The sequence below is a fragment of the Saccopteryx bilineata genome, chromosome 5 (genome assembly GCF_036850765.1).
Source record: "Saccopteryx bilineata isolate mSacBil1 chromosome 5, mSacBil1_pri_phased_curated, whole genome shotgun sequence".
Taxonomy (NCBI): Eukaryota; Metazoa; Chordata; class Mammalia; order Chiroptera; family Emballonuridae; genus Saccopteryx; species Saccopteryx bilineata.
The window spans coordinates 171,743,870-171,760,370 of NC_089494.1; the positions used below are offsets into that span (position 1 = coordinate 171,743,870).

The 16,501-nt window shown below is 40.7% G+C and overlaps 1 protein-coding gene across 2 annotated transcripts; it reads right to left on the reverse strand.

The window, feature by feature from the left end:
* Window positions 1-491: 491 nt before the first annotated feature.
* On the reverse strand, window positions 492-12,764 carry RPL34 (ribosomal protein L34). 2 transcript variants are annotated; one of them, XM_066280677.1, is made up of 5 exons: window positions 12,637-12,764; window positions 11,752-11,825; window positions 11,570-11,669; window positions 11,161-11,264; window positions 7,480-7,613 (listed from the first exon to the last, which is right to left on the reverse strand). In XM_066280677.1, the coding sequence occupies exons 2-5, from the start codon at window positions 11,814-11,816 to the stop codon at window positions 7,529-7,531; spliced, it is 354 nt and encodes a 117-aa protein (XP_066136774.1). In that variant the 5' UTR covers window positions 11,817-11,825; window positions 12,637-12,764; the 3' UTR covers window positions 7,480-7,528. The 2 variants fall into 2 exon arrangements, with proteins under 2 accessions (XP_066136773.1, XP_066136774.1); XM_066280676.1 differs by lacking the exons at window positions 7,480-7,613; window positions 12,637-12,764 and adding an exon at window positions 492-625 and having other exon boundaries at window positions 11,752-11,850.
* Between the last annotated feature and the right edge of the window lie 3,737 nt (window positions 12,765-16,501).

A 16,501-nucleotide genomic window follows, 5' to 3' on the forward strand; every position in this document is an offset into this window, starting at 1 on the left:
CTTCTACTTGGTATATATATATATATTTTTTTAATTTTTATTTTATTGATTTTTTTAGTGAGAGAGAAAGGGAGAAAGACAGGGACATTGTTCCTGTATGTGCCCTGACCAGGGATCGAACCAGTAACCTCTGCCCTTCAGACGATGTTCTAACTAACTGATCTCTCCAGTCAAGGCCTAATTGATATGTTTTAAAAATGATAGAACAGTTATTTTTTAAAAAATGATTCCTGTCTTTATTATGCTGGAAATTATATCCTTTGCAACAATTGAAACTTATAATGAAAAGTTTAAGATGATAATCTAAAAACGTGCAAGGGTCTACATAGCTTTTCAAAATTCTTTAAAAGGATATGCAAGCAGAAAAAAAAAATTTTAAGGCCATTGCACTGTATGACTGTTTTAGTGGTATATTGCTACACAAGAAACCACCTCAAAATTTGGTAAGACAAAACAACCGTTTTATTTTTTTCTCACCATCCTTTGGGTTGCCGGGACTCAACAAGGCAGTTTTCTGCTGGTCTTGCTTGAGGTTTCTCATGCAGGTGCAGACAGCTGGCAGCTGCAGCTGGAAGCAGTAGTCATCCAGAGTAGGGAAGGTCCACAAATCACCTGCAGGCCAAATCTGACCCAACACCAGTTCTTTTTTTAATTTTATTTATTTATTTTTACAGTGACAGAGAGAGAGACAGATAGGGATAGACAGGAATGGAGAGAGATGAGAAGCATCAATCATCAGTTTTTCGTTGGGACACCTTAGTTATTCATTGATTGCTCTCTCATGTGTGCCTTGACCGTGGGCCTTCAGCAGACCGAGTAACCCCTTGCTTGAGGTGAGCCTTGCTCAAACTAGATGAGCCTGCGCTCAAGCTGGCAAGCTCAGGTCTCGAACCTGGGTCCGCCGCATCCCAGTCTGACGTTCTATACACTGCGCCACCGCCTGGTAAGGCCCAACACCAGTTTTTGTGAGTAAAGCTCTATTGGCGTACAGCCGACCATTTATTTAGGTATATTGCCTCGGGTTGTTTCCACACTGTAACACAGGAGTGAGTAATTGCAACAGACCATATAGCTTATAAAATCTTTGTACAATTTAAACTGATGCAATAAACATTTGAGCTTTCTTCAAGACTATTTGTTCTTCAGGCACATCAAGCTGTAAGCTTATTCTAACAAGTGAGAGAGAGAGAGAGAGAGAGAGAGAGAGAGAGAGAGGGAGAGAGGGAGGGAGAGAGGGAGGGAGAGAGGGAGAGAGGGAGGGAGAGAGGGAGGGAGAGAGAGAGCGCAGAACCCTCAAGTTGTTTGCACAGGCCAAGGAATATAGAAGCTGAATAAGTATTCAGGGAATTCAGTCAATAATTTTGATCTTTTCCTCCTTAATTGTAGGTTGATGCTAAGGTATCTAGGGGATTGCATAATTAAAATGTCTTCTAATGCAGAGTAGAATGTTTTTGCTCCTAACTAAACTAAAAAGTTCAGGAAAGTTTTTCCTTTACTGGGATCCCTAAGGAAGGAAAAGGTGGCACCGATCTTTTGGGGCCTCGTAGGTAACTAAAAGCTATTTCCTAACAGGAACTGTTCCTTCTTAGTGATTAACAATTTGTTCACATATATCAGATTTATTGGGCTCAAAATATTGTGAATTGGGTTACATGGATTATTTAAAAATACAAGCCTGACCTGTGGTGGCGCAGTGGATAAAATCTCAACCTGGAATGCTGAGGTCGTCAGTTTGAAACCCTGGGCTTGCCCAGTCAAGGCACATATGAGAAGCAACTACTACAAGTTGATGCTTCCTGTGCCTCCCTCCACCTTTCTCTCTCTCTATCCTTTCTCTAAAATCAATAAATACAATCTTTAAAAAGAATCCCAAAAAGTTAAAAAAATTACAAGTTGTTTCTTAACTTAAGGCATTTGCACATGTTGGTTTTTATGTTTGGAATGTTCTCCCTACTTTTCACCCAGCTAACATCTACTTATTCTAGCTCTAAGATAAAAATCACTTTCTCAGAGAAAAGCCTACCTTCCCTTCCCAGGAGACTCCTTCCTTACAGTTTAACAGCACTGTGTTCTTTCCCTTCATGATTCTTATCCCAATGTGTGCAATCAAAAATGTATTTATTTGTATCCTTGTTTAACATGATCTCCCCTACGTATAAAGAGAGCAGGGGGAAAGTCTGCTTTGTTAACAGTTGTATTGATATATACTCTGCGGTACAGTTTCTGGAACAGAAGTTTCTAATAAGTATTTGTTGAGTGAATGAATGAATGAATGAAAGCTAAAGCAAGTTATAAAGGAATGTGAATGTGTGGCAAAAATGTTTATATCATTCAACTAATCCAGACACATTTAAGATTTACTCAAAATTATTGAGTGGCTAATACTTTGGAAATCAGAGAGCATCTTTTGATCTAGAAATGTTGTGAATCTTATCCTTTAGAAAGGAAACTCATGAGGATAGTTTGCTGATTTTTCAAGCATAAATACTTCCACCATGCCAATTTCAAGGTACCAAACTGACATCACTGAACACAGAGCTAAAGAGACACATAATTGGCATCTAGGATGAGCTAGTTCCACACACCACTGCTTCCATTGGTAATATCTAATCATTGTAGACCTTTAACCAGCAGTAAGTCATCTAACTCAGAGAAAAATTGTAATATTCGGCCCTGCCTCACAATCTTACTCCAAAGAGTGGTAATTTCATTGTGCCTCACTTTATTGCTCTCCACAAATACTGGGCGTTTTTTTGTTTTTACAAATTGAAGGTAAGACTCTATACCAACAAAAAGATTAGGACTTGCTGAAAACTCAGATGATGATTAGCAATAAAGTATTTTCTTTTTTTTTTAATTAATTTTTTTATTTATTAATTTTTAGAGAGGAGAGAGGGAGTGAGAGAGAGAGAAGGGGGGAGGAGCTGGAAGCATCAACTCCCATATGTGCCTTGACCAGGCAAGCCCAGGGTTTCGAACCGGCGACCTCAGCATTTCCAGGTCGATGCTTTATCCACTGCGCCACCACAGGTCAGGCCAATAAAGTATTTTCTAATTAAATTATGTACATTATTTTAGACATAATGCTATTGCACACTACAGTGTAGTAGTATAAACGTAAGTCTACATCCACTGGGAAATCAAAAACTTTGTGTGACTTGCTTTGTGATATTTGCTTTATTGTGGTAGTTAGGAATCAAACCCAATGTCTCCAAGGTATGTCTGTATATGATTTTAGTTGATACAATAAAATAGTTTACAGTCAAAGCTGAATACAGCCCTGCCTATCAAAATACTGGGAGCCCAAGCTCCAAACTGTTTAAGAGTAAACAATTCAATGGAAGGAGATTATTAGACTTAAAAAACACCACTGACTACATTCACATGTCTTGTTAGGACCTGTCAAAAATACTTCAAGTCATATGCATGAAACTGGATTCAATAAAAACTTCATTTTGTTTTTTATAAAATCAAAACTTAGAACAGTGCAGAATCTTTTTTGGTCACTTGGACAGAGTGGGCACTATGTTCACACCAGTCTGTGGTCTTCTATAGCTGTGGACCACAACACAGACTCTGAACTCCCTGGGGAGGGAGGAGAGGACTGGATCTGGACAGTGAGAGTGAGGTGGTGAGGAATTAGCAAAGGGAGGGTAAAGAAGTGCAGTCTGTGGTCACGAACTAAATTAACACAATGAAGAAATGCTCACTAATCAGGCACTTTTCACATCCTTAAGTGTTGTATGAAATGTGTTGTGTCCCTCCAAAATTCGCATATTGGAACCCTATCCCCAATGTATTAGATGGGAGCCCTTGGGAGGTAGTTAAGCCATAAGATTGGAACCGTCGGCCTGACCAGGCGGTGGTGCAGTGGATAGAGCGTCGGACTGGGATGCAGAGGACCCAGGTTCGAGACCCCGAGGTCACCCGCTTGAGCGTGGGCTCATCTGGTTTGAGTGAGGCTCAACAGCTTGCACCCAAGGTCACTGGCTTGAGCAAGGGGTTACTTGGTCTGCTGTAGCCCCACGGTCAGGGCACGTATGAGAAAACAATCGATGAACAACTAAGGTGTCGCAATGAAAAACTGATGATTGATGCTTCTCATCTCTCTCCCTTCCTGTCTGTCTGTTCCTCTCTCTGTCTCTGTAAAAAAAAGAAAAAAAAGAAAAAAAGATTGGAACCGTCATCATGGCTTTAGTGCCCTTGTGAGAGCAGTGACTAGACAGCTCGCTTCTTTCTGCTCTCTGTCACGTGAGGATACAAAAAGATGGCTCTCTGCCAAACAGGACGGGCGCCCTCACCAAGAACTGAATCTGCCAGCACCTTGGTCTTGGACTTCGTTTTCAAATGTTTGGCTGTTCAAGCCACCCAATCTACAGCAATTTGTTACAACAAACTGAGCAGACTGAGACACTTAGGAAATATCATTACAACCCCAATAATGAAACTTGACTCATTTAAATATTGTACTTTAATGCTAGCTTATGAATTTTTTAAAAAATCAGCATAAGTGAACTAGAAGAATAAGAATGCTCACAAGTGGTAAAATAAAAAGTAGAAATAGCCCAAATATTCAAAAGGGGAAGATTTAAATTATGGCACATAGGTTTGATGGCATATTCAGCCACTAAAATAATTTTTCAAAAAATGTTTGCAAAAAAAAAAAGTTTGCAGGGGTTAAGGGTGGAAAAAGGGTTGAAAATTTACATATATTCTTTTGACTTAAAATGTCTATCTTATGCCTAGAAAAAGAAATAAAATGGGAAAACATTAAACTGTTAAAAATGATTATCTACATACTGAAATCAAAGGGGATTTTCATTCTATTTTTCCATACTTCCTAAATTGTCCACCAATGTTTTATAAGTGAAAACATTTCAAATTTGGAAAAGGTTAAACTTAACATTTAACATATAAAGAGTTATTTGAGAAGTATGTAACGTATGCTTTAGTTTTTGCAAATTCCTAAGCTAACTTATTTTGTTGAAACTTGATAGTCCTCACTTTTAAAGCCTCTGTTCAGTCGTTTTTCTATAGAACTTGGTGTAGTAGAAACAGCCTGTCCAGCTATTTAAAAATTGTATCTCAAGCCTTTCAAAAATTAGTTTACAAAGCAATTAACTGAAATTAAATTTTAAGGCACTTAAACTTAAGGAATTTAAGGCATTGCTTTTGAGATTTTGAACATACCAATTTTTATTTCTATACCAAATACACCACATGATCACAAAACAGGTCCATGCATTATCTATCAGCTTCACTAAGTTGTGAAGAAATGTTAACCTACCTCAGAATCGAATGCTTTCAAATATATCCCTATTAAAAATTGTTTTATATTGTGATTAAAGATTACCCAAAATTACTGTATTGTTGGTTAACAATCCTGATGGGAAGGCATCTGGGAAAAACTTGATTCTCAACTTTCTGAGACAGTAAGAGGCCTCAGCTATCATTTCTTCTGTTAAAAGTATTTGAGAGTACATTCATTCATCTCAACCAAAACACATAAGCAAAAATCCTAATGGGTAGTATTACAGTACCTGTGTCTCAGTTCCCTCTCTTATAAAATGGAGATAATAAGGGTATTAGTTTTGTTGGAAAGACTAAATGTGAAGTGTCAGGCATTGACAAATAGGTGTTTCACTATGGAGATGTTATCAATTACTGTTAAGGAATTATTAACTGCCCTAGTTCAAGTGCCAACGTAGATGACGCTCCCCTGCAAAACGCTGATTAAAAATACTATTTCCCAAAGATGTTGGCTGGCAGTGTGGTACCATGTAGTGTCTAAGAGGCTGGAAAGATTTTTGCTTTCTTCCTTCCTTAGAAAAGGGTACGGTCATTAATTAGAGGAAATGCTCCTCTGCATAAGACACCAGGCCAGTAATAGCAATGTCTAGAGGGGAAGGGTCAGAATTTACAGAATTCTCCAGCTACCGTTTCTAGATTCCTTGGCTTGTGCAAGTAGCCCGAGGACTCCTCTACTTTTGAGACTGGAAATGTTTGACATGCCTGAAAATATCATTTTGGAGGACAATAAAATCTCTCTAATCATGTAGAATACTTCGATGGATGCTTGCTTGGTACAGTCCTAGCACTGTAAGAATTAACTATTAAAATCTTTGCATATTTATGCATGATCAAGAGCAGTCAGAAACAAGTTTGGAGAGAAAAATACAGGATGGGGCAAATGTAGTTTAGTTGTGAGTACACAAGAGTTCATTCCCTATCATTGTATTAGTTCCCATACTAACTGTAAACCTACATTTGCTCCACCATGTATACTATTATTTTAATGTTTTGGTCTGGATTATAAATCTAACATAAATCTGAATGTGAACCTCACTAAACCCATGACGTGAGGTTTTGCACACAGTTCATTATTTGCTGATAGTTTTGAACTCTCCAAAATAGACCATTTTTCAAGAAAACTAAGGAAATAAGCGGGTTTAATGATGTAAAAATGGTCCCATTCCAAATAACCTGTTGAGTACTGGTTTCTGTCCTATTAAGTTCTGGTAAAGGAGCTATGAAAATGATGCAAGTGGTATGGTATTCAACAAAACATTCAGATATAAAGGCCACCCTTCTCAAACTGCGTTTCCTAGACTTACCATAAAAAAATTCTGGTGACCACTGACTTCCCACTACTGCAATTTTCAACCAGTGTGCCACTTTCTAAAATATGCAATACCTAGTCAGGGGCACTGCCCTGTCGAAAAAATTGACAACAGCCAATACAACAGCTGTCCTGAAACCACACAAAGATCAAATAATAGAGCTGCATCTTATTGGTCACCCAACACAAGGCTGAACCTGACCGGTTAACTCTTGGTACCAGAAACCCTGATACACAAGTGAAGGCACCTGAGATTTTAAAGTCGCTTTAAAGCAAAAAGGTAGGTAATTACCATTATAATTTTCTTATAAATCAAAGTTATACCTATTTTTAGGTCAGACTTGCAAAAAATACAATCATTTTATGGTGTGGTGCAGAATTTTAGTAGTTTATGTGCGCCAAGGATGAAAAAGGTTAAAACTGCATTACTGTCATTTAGAAAATGTAAGAATCTAGGAATTACAGGGTTCTTAGATAACACCCAGACACCAAACCTGTAGACCAGGGGGTCCCCAAACTATGGCCCACGGGCCACATGTGGCCCCCTGAGGCCATTTATCCGGCCCACACCGCACTTCCGGAAGGGGCACCTCTTTCATTGGTGGTCAGTGAGAGGAGCATAGTTCCCATTGAAATACTGGTCAGTTTGTTGATTTAAATTTACTTGTTCTTTATTTTAAATGTTATATTTGTTCCCATTTTGTTTTTTTACTTTAAAATTAGATATGTGCAGTGTGCATAGGGATTTGTTCATAGTTTTTTTTTATAGTCTGGCCCTCCAACGGTCTGAGGGACAGTGAACTGGCCCCCTGTGTAAAAAGTTTGGGGACCCCTGCTGTATACTAACAAATTACAGCAGAAACAGCAAAACAAGCCTTTAATGTCTTTATTACTCCAGAGCCTCATCTTTTATTTAGCCTTCTGACTCTGTGCTTGTGCTTTCAGCACTTTCACAACGATTTTCTGCTCCTCAATAAGGAAAGCACGCTTGATCCTAGAAAGGAAAATATTAAACGAACACAGTTAAACCAATAACACTGATTTAACAAAGGCAGGAAAAGTACCAGAAAAGAATTAGCAAAGCTATCAGGGAAGACACCCCAAAACGTAAATAAAACCCACAAGTACAAACTAAAAACTGAAATTATGAAATTATATGGACAACTCTTGCAGCCTAAGGTGTTCTTCCTACACTGGCATTTAAAGCAGGGCAACTCTTCAGTTCTTTTTTTTTTTTTAATTAAGTGAGAGGCAGGGAGGCAAAGAGACAGACTCCCTTATGCACCCCCCAACCGGGATCCACCCAACAAGCCCACTAGGGGGCAACGTGCTGCCCATCTGGAGCTGCTTGCTCGGTTGCGCCAACAAAGCTATTTCAGGGCCTGAGGCGAAGCCATGGAGCCAACTCAAAGCCCCAGCCAGACTGCTCCTACCATTTGAGCTGAGGGAATGGGGCAGAGGGGAAGAGGGGGAGGAGTGGAGAAGCAGATGGTTGCTTCTCCTGTGTGCCCGGGAATCAAACTTGGGATTTCCACAGGCCCAGCCCACGCTCTACTGTTGAGCCAACAGGCCAAGGCCAATTCTTCAGTTCTATGCCAGCAGTACCTGCCCTCCTCTTCAGTCATGATAAACTATAAAATCACCCATGGGAGACTGTTCTCCGCCACTATGGTTCCTTTCATTTAACCGTATTTCTTTAGGACCCAGGACTAACAACATTACTCGATTTGTAAAACATCTTAGAATGTTTTAACCACATTATTGAAAAATTCCAGTAAAAACACAGAAAAGAGTTATGTCCTTGGAACCAAAATGAAGGGGTAAACAATATTAGCAAAGTGCTTTATCAAGAGGAAGGATGGTAGAGCCTGTCTTAAGGCCAACTCTCATTCACTAGCTGTGTGACCTCAGGTAAGTTACCTGATCTGTTGTAAGGCACGTGAATAATTTCATGCCTATTTTACAGGGTCTTTATAAAGATTGAATTGGGAAGGATTTGCAATTTCTGTACTCTGAACCTCCATTTAGAAAGTATATAAATTTTTACCAATTACTACTAATGCAAAGAACCTGGCATATAGTAGGTAGTACACCAGTTGTTAAAAGTTATTTCCAGAGTGAAGGCACCCATTTAATTCCCACAGAAACCTGTCCCACCAATGATCCCTGCTGGTGCCCCAGGTTATCTAATAGCTCAGACCAAAACCCTGGGGTTCCTAAAGTAATCAAATTACAGAAATACCACTGATGCCACTTACTCAAGACCCGTAAAGATTCACACCCAAATCTCTAGGAGCTAGGAACTAAGAATTCCATTTTTAATAAATGTCACCATGTACGAATGTCTAGTGAAGTCTGAGAATAACATGGGTAAAGAGACAAACTCCTATGGCTTGAAATGTATAAGCCTTTCGGCTCCAATGTGCCTTCCAATAACATCTCATTACTTATCATATTTCACACCCTCAGTGTGCCAGATCAAAACTGTGTGCGTTCCTTACCTGCCTTCCCTTTCAACCTCTTGTCCAAACTAATTCATCATTCAGGGCCCACCTTATATACCACTCCCACATTCCCAGCGACTTGAAAGTAATGTGTCTTTTAAACTTCAGTGTTAAGTTCTGCATTTCATGGAAGTTATATTTATTGTGTATTTAAATTCCTTTAACACAGGGGTCTCAAACTTGCGGCCTGCCGAACAATTTTGTGCGGCCCGCAGACTAATCCACTAAGTTCAAAATATTTTGGATAAAATTAAGTAAGCCTAGAGGCCTACTTGTATTTTTCATTTCTCTAGCACCCTAGCTAGATATGAGTTAACAGCAGTTGTGATGTGAACTAGTTTCTGGTCGTTTTGTGACACTGAGTAAACTGCATGTACGATTGTGCTTGTTGTACTGATTTTTTGTTTTCAACTGCAGTGAGAAAAGTGTTGTGTAACAGTTGCCTTTTGTTGACCTAGTGCGGCCCGCCGAACGGCTGTGATCTTGCTCTGCGGCCCACATGCTGAGTTGAGTTTGAGACCCCTGCTTTAACATGTCTTGCCATCCCCGTACAAATTAACTCCTGAAAGTCAAAATGAACTTACAAGGTCTGAAGTCAGATTTGGTTTAAGAACTACCTAACTAAACTGGAGGCTACTACTTTCCAGACCAACTTCTTCACTTGTGATAAGCCACTATCCTGCTAATCCCTCCACTTAGGTCTTTGGAGACAATACAGTTAGTGGGGTTAAGAGCAAGGGTCTCAATAAAGCCTGGAATAAATGCCAATGCTGCCCCTTACCAGCTATGTAACTTTAAACAAGCCTTGGTTTCACCAAAAAGTGACTAAAACACGTCTCTAATAAACTTCCAACAGTATTTATTATAAAAATTGCTGTGTAGGCCCTGGCCAGTTTGCTCAGTGGATAGAACGTTGGCCTGGCATGCAGATGTTTTCCTGCCTTGGTCAGGGAACACATGAGAAGTGACCATATGCTTCTCTCTCTCTTCCTCTCTTGAAGCCAGTGGCTCGGTTGGTCCAACCATCAGCCTCAGGTGCTAAGAACAGCTTGGTTGATTTGAGCATCAGACCCAGACAGAGGTTGCCGGGTGGATCCCAGTCAGGGTATAGAAGGGAGTCTCTCTACTCACCCTCCCATTACTTAAAAAAAATAAAGTGCTCACCTTTTGTTTAAAGAATGACTTCATTATCCATCCTGCTAATTTTAGGAAAGGTTTCCCTACCCTCCTCAAAACCCATCAATTCCCGCATATTTAAGGATCAAGCTAAAAACTGTCCTTCATGATGTGACTTTTCCACTTTTGTCTGCATCTCCCACTATACTCTGCTCCAGCCACACTAAAACTACATACACCTATTCTGTTCCTACCTTTAACACTTCCCACTATCCATCTATGTTAATGTCCAACCAACCAAGTTTCTTACCAGCGTCCCCTACAAAACTAAGGTCATTTTAAGTCCTGCACCTAGCACAAAGATGGCCCAAAATCCTAATAAATTATTTTGAACTAATATCATTTATTAGTTTTTTTTCTTTGTATTTTTCCAAAGTGAGAAGTGGGGGATAGGCAGACTGACTCCCCCAGGCGCTCGACCGGAATCCACCCCGCATGCCCACCAGGGGGCGATGCTCTGCCACAAACCAGAGCCAACCTAACGCCTATGGTGGAGGCCAAGGAGCCATCCTCAGTGCCTGGGCCAACTTTGCTCCAATGGAGCCTCGGCTGCGGGAGGGGAAGAGAGAGACAGAGAGGAAGGAGAGGGGAGGGGTGGAGAAGCAGATGGGCACTTCTCCTGTGTGCCCTGGCTGGGAATCGAACCTGGGACTCCTGCACGCCAGTCCGAAGCTCTACCGCGAGCCAAATGGCCAGGGAACCATTTGTTTGAACAGCACCAATTATCCCTAGTCTAGGAAGAACCCTACAATAAACAACTTTTAAATAATTTTTCACCAGTCTTCTAGTAACGATTAACACGCAGTGTTACACACACACAATTGTTTAAGGAAGTTCATTTGATTTAAGAGTCATAGTTACCTGTCACGCACACATTTAGCACACATGGATCCACCATAGGCCCTGCTTACATGTTTTTTCGTTTTAGACAACCTCATTAGAACTTTAGGTCTTACAGCACGAACCTGCATAAAGAAAACATTGAGATTATTTTGTGATGCTTTTACAGGAACAGAAAGTATGCTAGGTTTTTTTAATAGGCAGTAAGCACAAACATTAAACTATGTAACAAAAGGAAATAGTATACATTTGGTGTCGTGTATTACTCACACTGGCTCTAAGAGAAATGTATATTCTTGACAGGTTTGGATTACAGATGTTTAGGAAATGTCCCCTCTCCTAATGGTGACCTCTCCTTCACTATTCCCATACCAAAAAATTAATGCTCAGAACTTCAACCTGTCAACTTATTCACAACAGGCTCACTTACTCCACGAAGCCGGCCTGGGCACACCCCACATGCAGATTTTGGTGCTTTCCCAACCTTCTTGGTATAAAGGTAAACAATCCGATTACCAGGGGTTCGGGACCTGCAGAGTGAGAGAACAGACGACAGCTCAGCATTTTGCGGAGTAAGTAACAACGTGTATTTTAAATTTTAGACATACTTACAGTCTGGTTTTGTTAGAGGCTGTATTGTAGGACAGCCTCCGCCGGTATGTCAAACGCTGGACCATTGTGACTGCCTACAACAAGAAGGAATAAAATTGCTTTGCAGAAATAATTCGCACCTTGTAAACAAAATAGCATCACATTATTTATACAGCATCCCTGTTTGCTCATACACATAGTAACCTTAACTAAGGAACCGTATGGAAAGGGTCTATTTTTAAAACTAGGAACATCAGCCTCACACCCAGTAGGTGCTCAGGGTTCAGTGTCCCGCCTGAAAGCAGTACGTGGGTCGACTTAAGTGCCACATACAGACACGTGTATGAATGATTTATTTTTTTTTGGTAAACTACACAAAGTAACACGGAAACATAAGCAGGACTTGAATCAACCTCATTTCTTTATCCCAAATGTTGTAACCACTGTATCACAGCCCTGTCGTTATGTGAAGCTTCCTGCATTTATTACAAGGGCCTTACTAACATCGCACGAAGAACTGTCAGACCGAAGGCCACTGCGAGTGACCGAAATCAGCCACTACCGCGTGTGCAACTCCCAAACTACGACAGAAAACTTCCTATTAACACATTTAAAAAAACCCTCTTCCTTATCATCAGCTTTGGTAAAAATAAATAAATAAAAAGCATTTGAAACAACGACCCAAAGCCTGAGAACATCTATAACAGCAGTATCAAAACATGGGCGTAAGGAGTGCGGTGTTCCGCCATCTCCTGCCATCTCAACTAGCCGGACCACAACCCGTTTGTCCCCCAACTCCGGCTTTCCAAGGCCGCAAAGCAGCGGGTGATGAGCTCCAACCACTCCCGGCCCGGGAGGGGTCCGGATCGAGCAGTGTCTGAGGCGAAACGCCGGGGACTTGCTCACCACCAGCCTTTCTCCGGAGCCCTTACTCCCACGCCAGCTCAAAAGACTGCGTCTGATAGATCCCGGCTCCCACAACTCCCCGGATGGCGGCTGATTGGAAAGGGAGTAACTAGACGGTGAACGACAGAGCAACCATACCTTAAAGACGCCGTCCCGGGAAGAGGAAAAGGGAGGCGCTTGCGAGTTCAAAGGTCGAACGACTGCGCAGGACAGGTTGCGTCAGATCCGGAGGCGCGTTGGAGAGAGCGCCGCCATGTTGTACGGATATAACACAATTCTCCCAGGTGGGCGGAGATGCATAGCGCCGCCACGTTGTACGGTAAATGAGGTTTCTCCCCTCGGTGAGGCTATCCACCGTGTCAAGCGGAAAGATCCTTTGGCACTTGCTGTAGAAGCAAATGCAAATGACAAAGGAACTGTTAAGGGCAGAGTGGTACAAAATCAACATTTTTCGTTCCTACGGGTGCTGCGACATATTTACCTTAAAGAGCTCCAGCTTTGGGGTTAAACTTGGATTTAAATCCCAATTTTGACACTACCTACCAGATGACTTTTAAAGAGTTACTGTTTTTAACTTTCCCTTCTTTTTCGTTGCCGTTCAAAGCACAGCTTTACAAATTGGAATTTTAACTCCCGTATCTGCTAATTATTAGCTGTGACTTTGGGCAAATCCTTAAATCTCTAAAAGAAAGATATTAGTAACTACCCTGCAGAGTTATGTCATGATCAAAGGCATCAAGAATTTAAAGCACTTAGCATGTCTTGTAGAGAGTAAGTGCTCAATAAATGGTAGCTACTCTAATGACGATGTACAAAGAACTACTTGAGGCTTCCTGTGGGTGATAAAGCTTGAACTGGGCCTCAAAGATGAAAGAAAGTAAGAAAAAACCCTTTAAAATAGAATGTAAACATTTATATTAAGTGTGGGTATGTATATTTCTAAGGGTCTTTATTTTCCATTGTATTGTCAAAAGGATTCATGGCCAGAAAAGGTAAAGAACACTTTGCCTGCACTCTAAGGAAGAATCAAAAGGTCCTTTAAACTTTTAAATCATTAAAAAACATTTTTTAAAAATTTATTGATTTGATATAGAGAGAAAGAAACATTGACTTGTCCCACTTACATGCATTCATTGGTTGTTTCTTGTGCCCTGACTGGGGATTGAACAACAACCTTGGTGGATGGGAACAGGGACAATGATGCTCTAACCAACTGTGCTACCCCGCCAGGGCCTAAATGTAGAGTTGCATGCTGATGTATTGCGGAGTGCTATTAAAAAAATACATCCAGGCCCTGGCCGGTTGGCTCAGCGGTAGAGCGTCGGCCTAGCGTGTGGAGGACCCGGGTTCGATTCCCGGCCAGGGCACACAGGAGAAGCGCCCATTTGCTTCTCCACCCCTCCGCCGCGCTTTCCTCTCTGTCTCTCTCTTCCCCTCCCGCAGCCAAGGCTCCATTGGAGCAAGGATGGCCCGGGTGCTGGGCATGGCTCTGTGGCCTCTGCCTCAGGCGCTAGAGTGGCTCTGGTCGCAACATAGTGACGCCCAGGATGGGCAGAGCGTCGCCCCCTGGTGGGCGTGCCAGGTGGATCCCGGTCGGGTGCATGCGGGAGTCTGTCTGACTGTCTCTCCCTGTTTCCAGCTTCAGAAAAATGAAAAAAAAAAAAAAAAAATACATCCATAAGGAATGAGGAAGGTAGGATCAGGGGACCTACTAAGTGGTTGCAACTGAGGCCTCAGCTTTTCCCACGGGGAAGTCTGGAATTAGAATGGTTCTTCATAGTGTCCTAAACAGGGAAGGAGCAGGCCGTTGGGCTCCCACATCAGCCATCCTTTCACCTGTCTCCCCCCTAGACCACCGGTGAGGCAGTTTCCTGAAGCTGAGGGCAGTGTCCAGTGGGGGAGGCGGCTCTGAGCCAGCTGCACTGACCCAGAAGAGAGAATTTGAATAGAGCACCCCAGTAATCACTTAAATTTCTTTGCCGGTTTTCTAGTGCCACTACTGAGGTGAGAAAACAGGCAAGTGACAGGGAAAATGCCAGCGAGGCCTGTTAATTCCATCATGTTTCACATCCGTGCAATTTTTATCAACACACCAGATAGATGGCTCTGGTTATATCCTGGCCTTTGCTGATGCTCAAATAGCTGTTTCTCCCCTGTCCTGGTTGTGAGTTACTTCCCTCCTTCCCAGTCCTTGACTTTTTGTCCTCTGGAATTCCTTTCATCTCTGTGCCAGGCACTGAGGTGGAGGCTGGGATAGAGAGCCAAATGCGGTTTTGAATGAATGAGTGCATTTACTTGCAATATATTCTCTTTATTCCTAGAGAGACTTTGCTTGGTAGATGAGTACAACAGGAGGTGAGAGCCTTCATACACTGGAACATAGCTTACCTATATTTTCTGTGTTCCCCATCACCCCAGTAGGTAAGGACAGGGGTCTCACTATCGCAGTTTACCCTTATTATACTTAATCTAGTTCTGTAATGCGACTTTTTTTCAATCTGTATTTGGATTTCTTCTTGAACTGTCTTACCAAAGATGTAGTAATCTTATTAAACATTTAAAGGACTCTCATTTGCTTTTATTAATCTTTATCTCTTTCAGATCTGTTTGTTAATTTCTGTGTACACTTATTAAATATTTTATAAACTTCTGTGAAATTGAAATAAGATGAACTTAATTCACAGTTTTTTCTAGCTTGGACTGGGAAGCTTTGAGGTTTAAAATTTATTTATTTAAGGGGTTTTCATAAAAGTTATTAATTTTAATGTGGTCAAATGTATCTTTTTTGAGCTGTACTTTTTGCATCTCATTTTAAAAATTCTTTTCTATTCTAAAGTCTATAAGATATTCACCTATATTTGCTAGTGATGTAAAGCCTTGTTATTAACTCATGACTCATTTAGAGTTGGTTTTTGTGTGTAGCATGAGTTAGGGATACAATTTTCTTTCATCTCATATGTATTACCTTATTTTTTTCCAACTTCATTTACTGTATAGTCTCTCCTTTCCCTGACAATCTGATATGTACCAACATTCCATACATGTGTGGGTTTGTTTGGGGCCCCTATTCTAGTCCACCAGCCACTTTTTTTTTTTTTTTTTTGAGAGAGAGACAGACAGGGAGAGAGATGAGAAGCATCAACTCATAGTTGTTTCACTTTAGTTGTTCATTGATTTCTTTTCACATGTGACTTGACAGGGGGCTCAAGCTGAGCCAGTAACCCATTGCTCAAGCTGGAGACCCCACGCTCAAGCTGACAAGCCTGTGCCCTATCCACTGCATCACCACAGGTCAGGCACTCTGTGTTTTCTTTATCAGTTCTAACTTTCAAAATTCTTCAGCAAATCCTAACTGCTGGAAGGGCAAATAGGCACTATCTTTTTTTTTTTTTCAGAAGAGAAATGCTTGACCTTTTCTTTCCCAGATACATTTTAGAGTCAGCTATTCTGAATTTTGTTTGCATTTGCATTGGATCTATAAATCAGTTAGAGGAGAATTACATGTTTATGATATGAAGCTTTTGTAAGTATAAATATAGCATATCTCTCTGTATATTTGTCGTTTTTAATACCTCTTCATAAAGTTTTATAAAGTTTTATAATTTTTCTATTGAGATTTGCATGCCTTTTGTTAGATTAATTTCTAAGTACTTGGCATTTTCAGTTTTTATTGTGAATGTTGTTTAAAACTATATATTTTATTTATATTTATACTTAAAAATTATATATTCCAGGTTTTTTTGTTGCTGGTGTATAGAAATGCAGTTGTATATTAATTTCACTTATAAGCCATCTTGATAAATTCTTTTGTTATTTTTAGCAATTCGTGTGAAGATTCTTTTGGATTTTTAAAGATTTGTTTGAA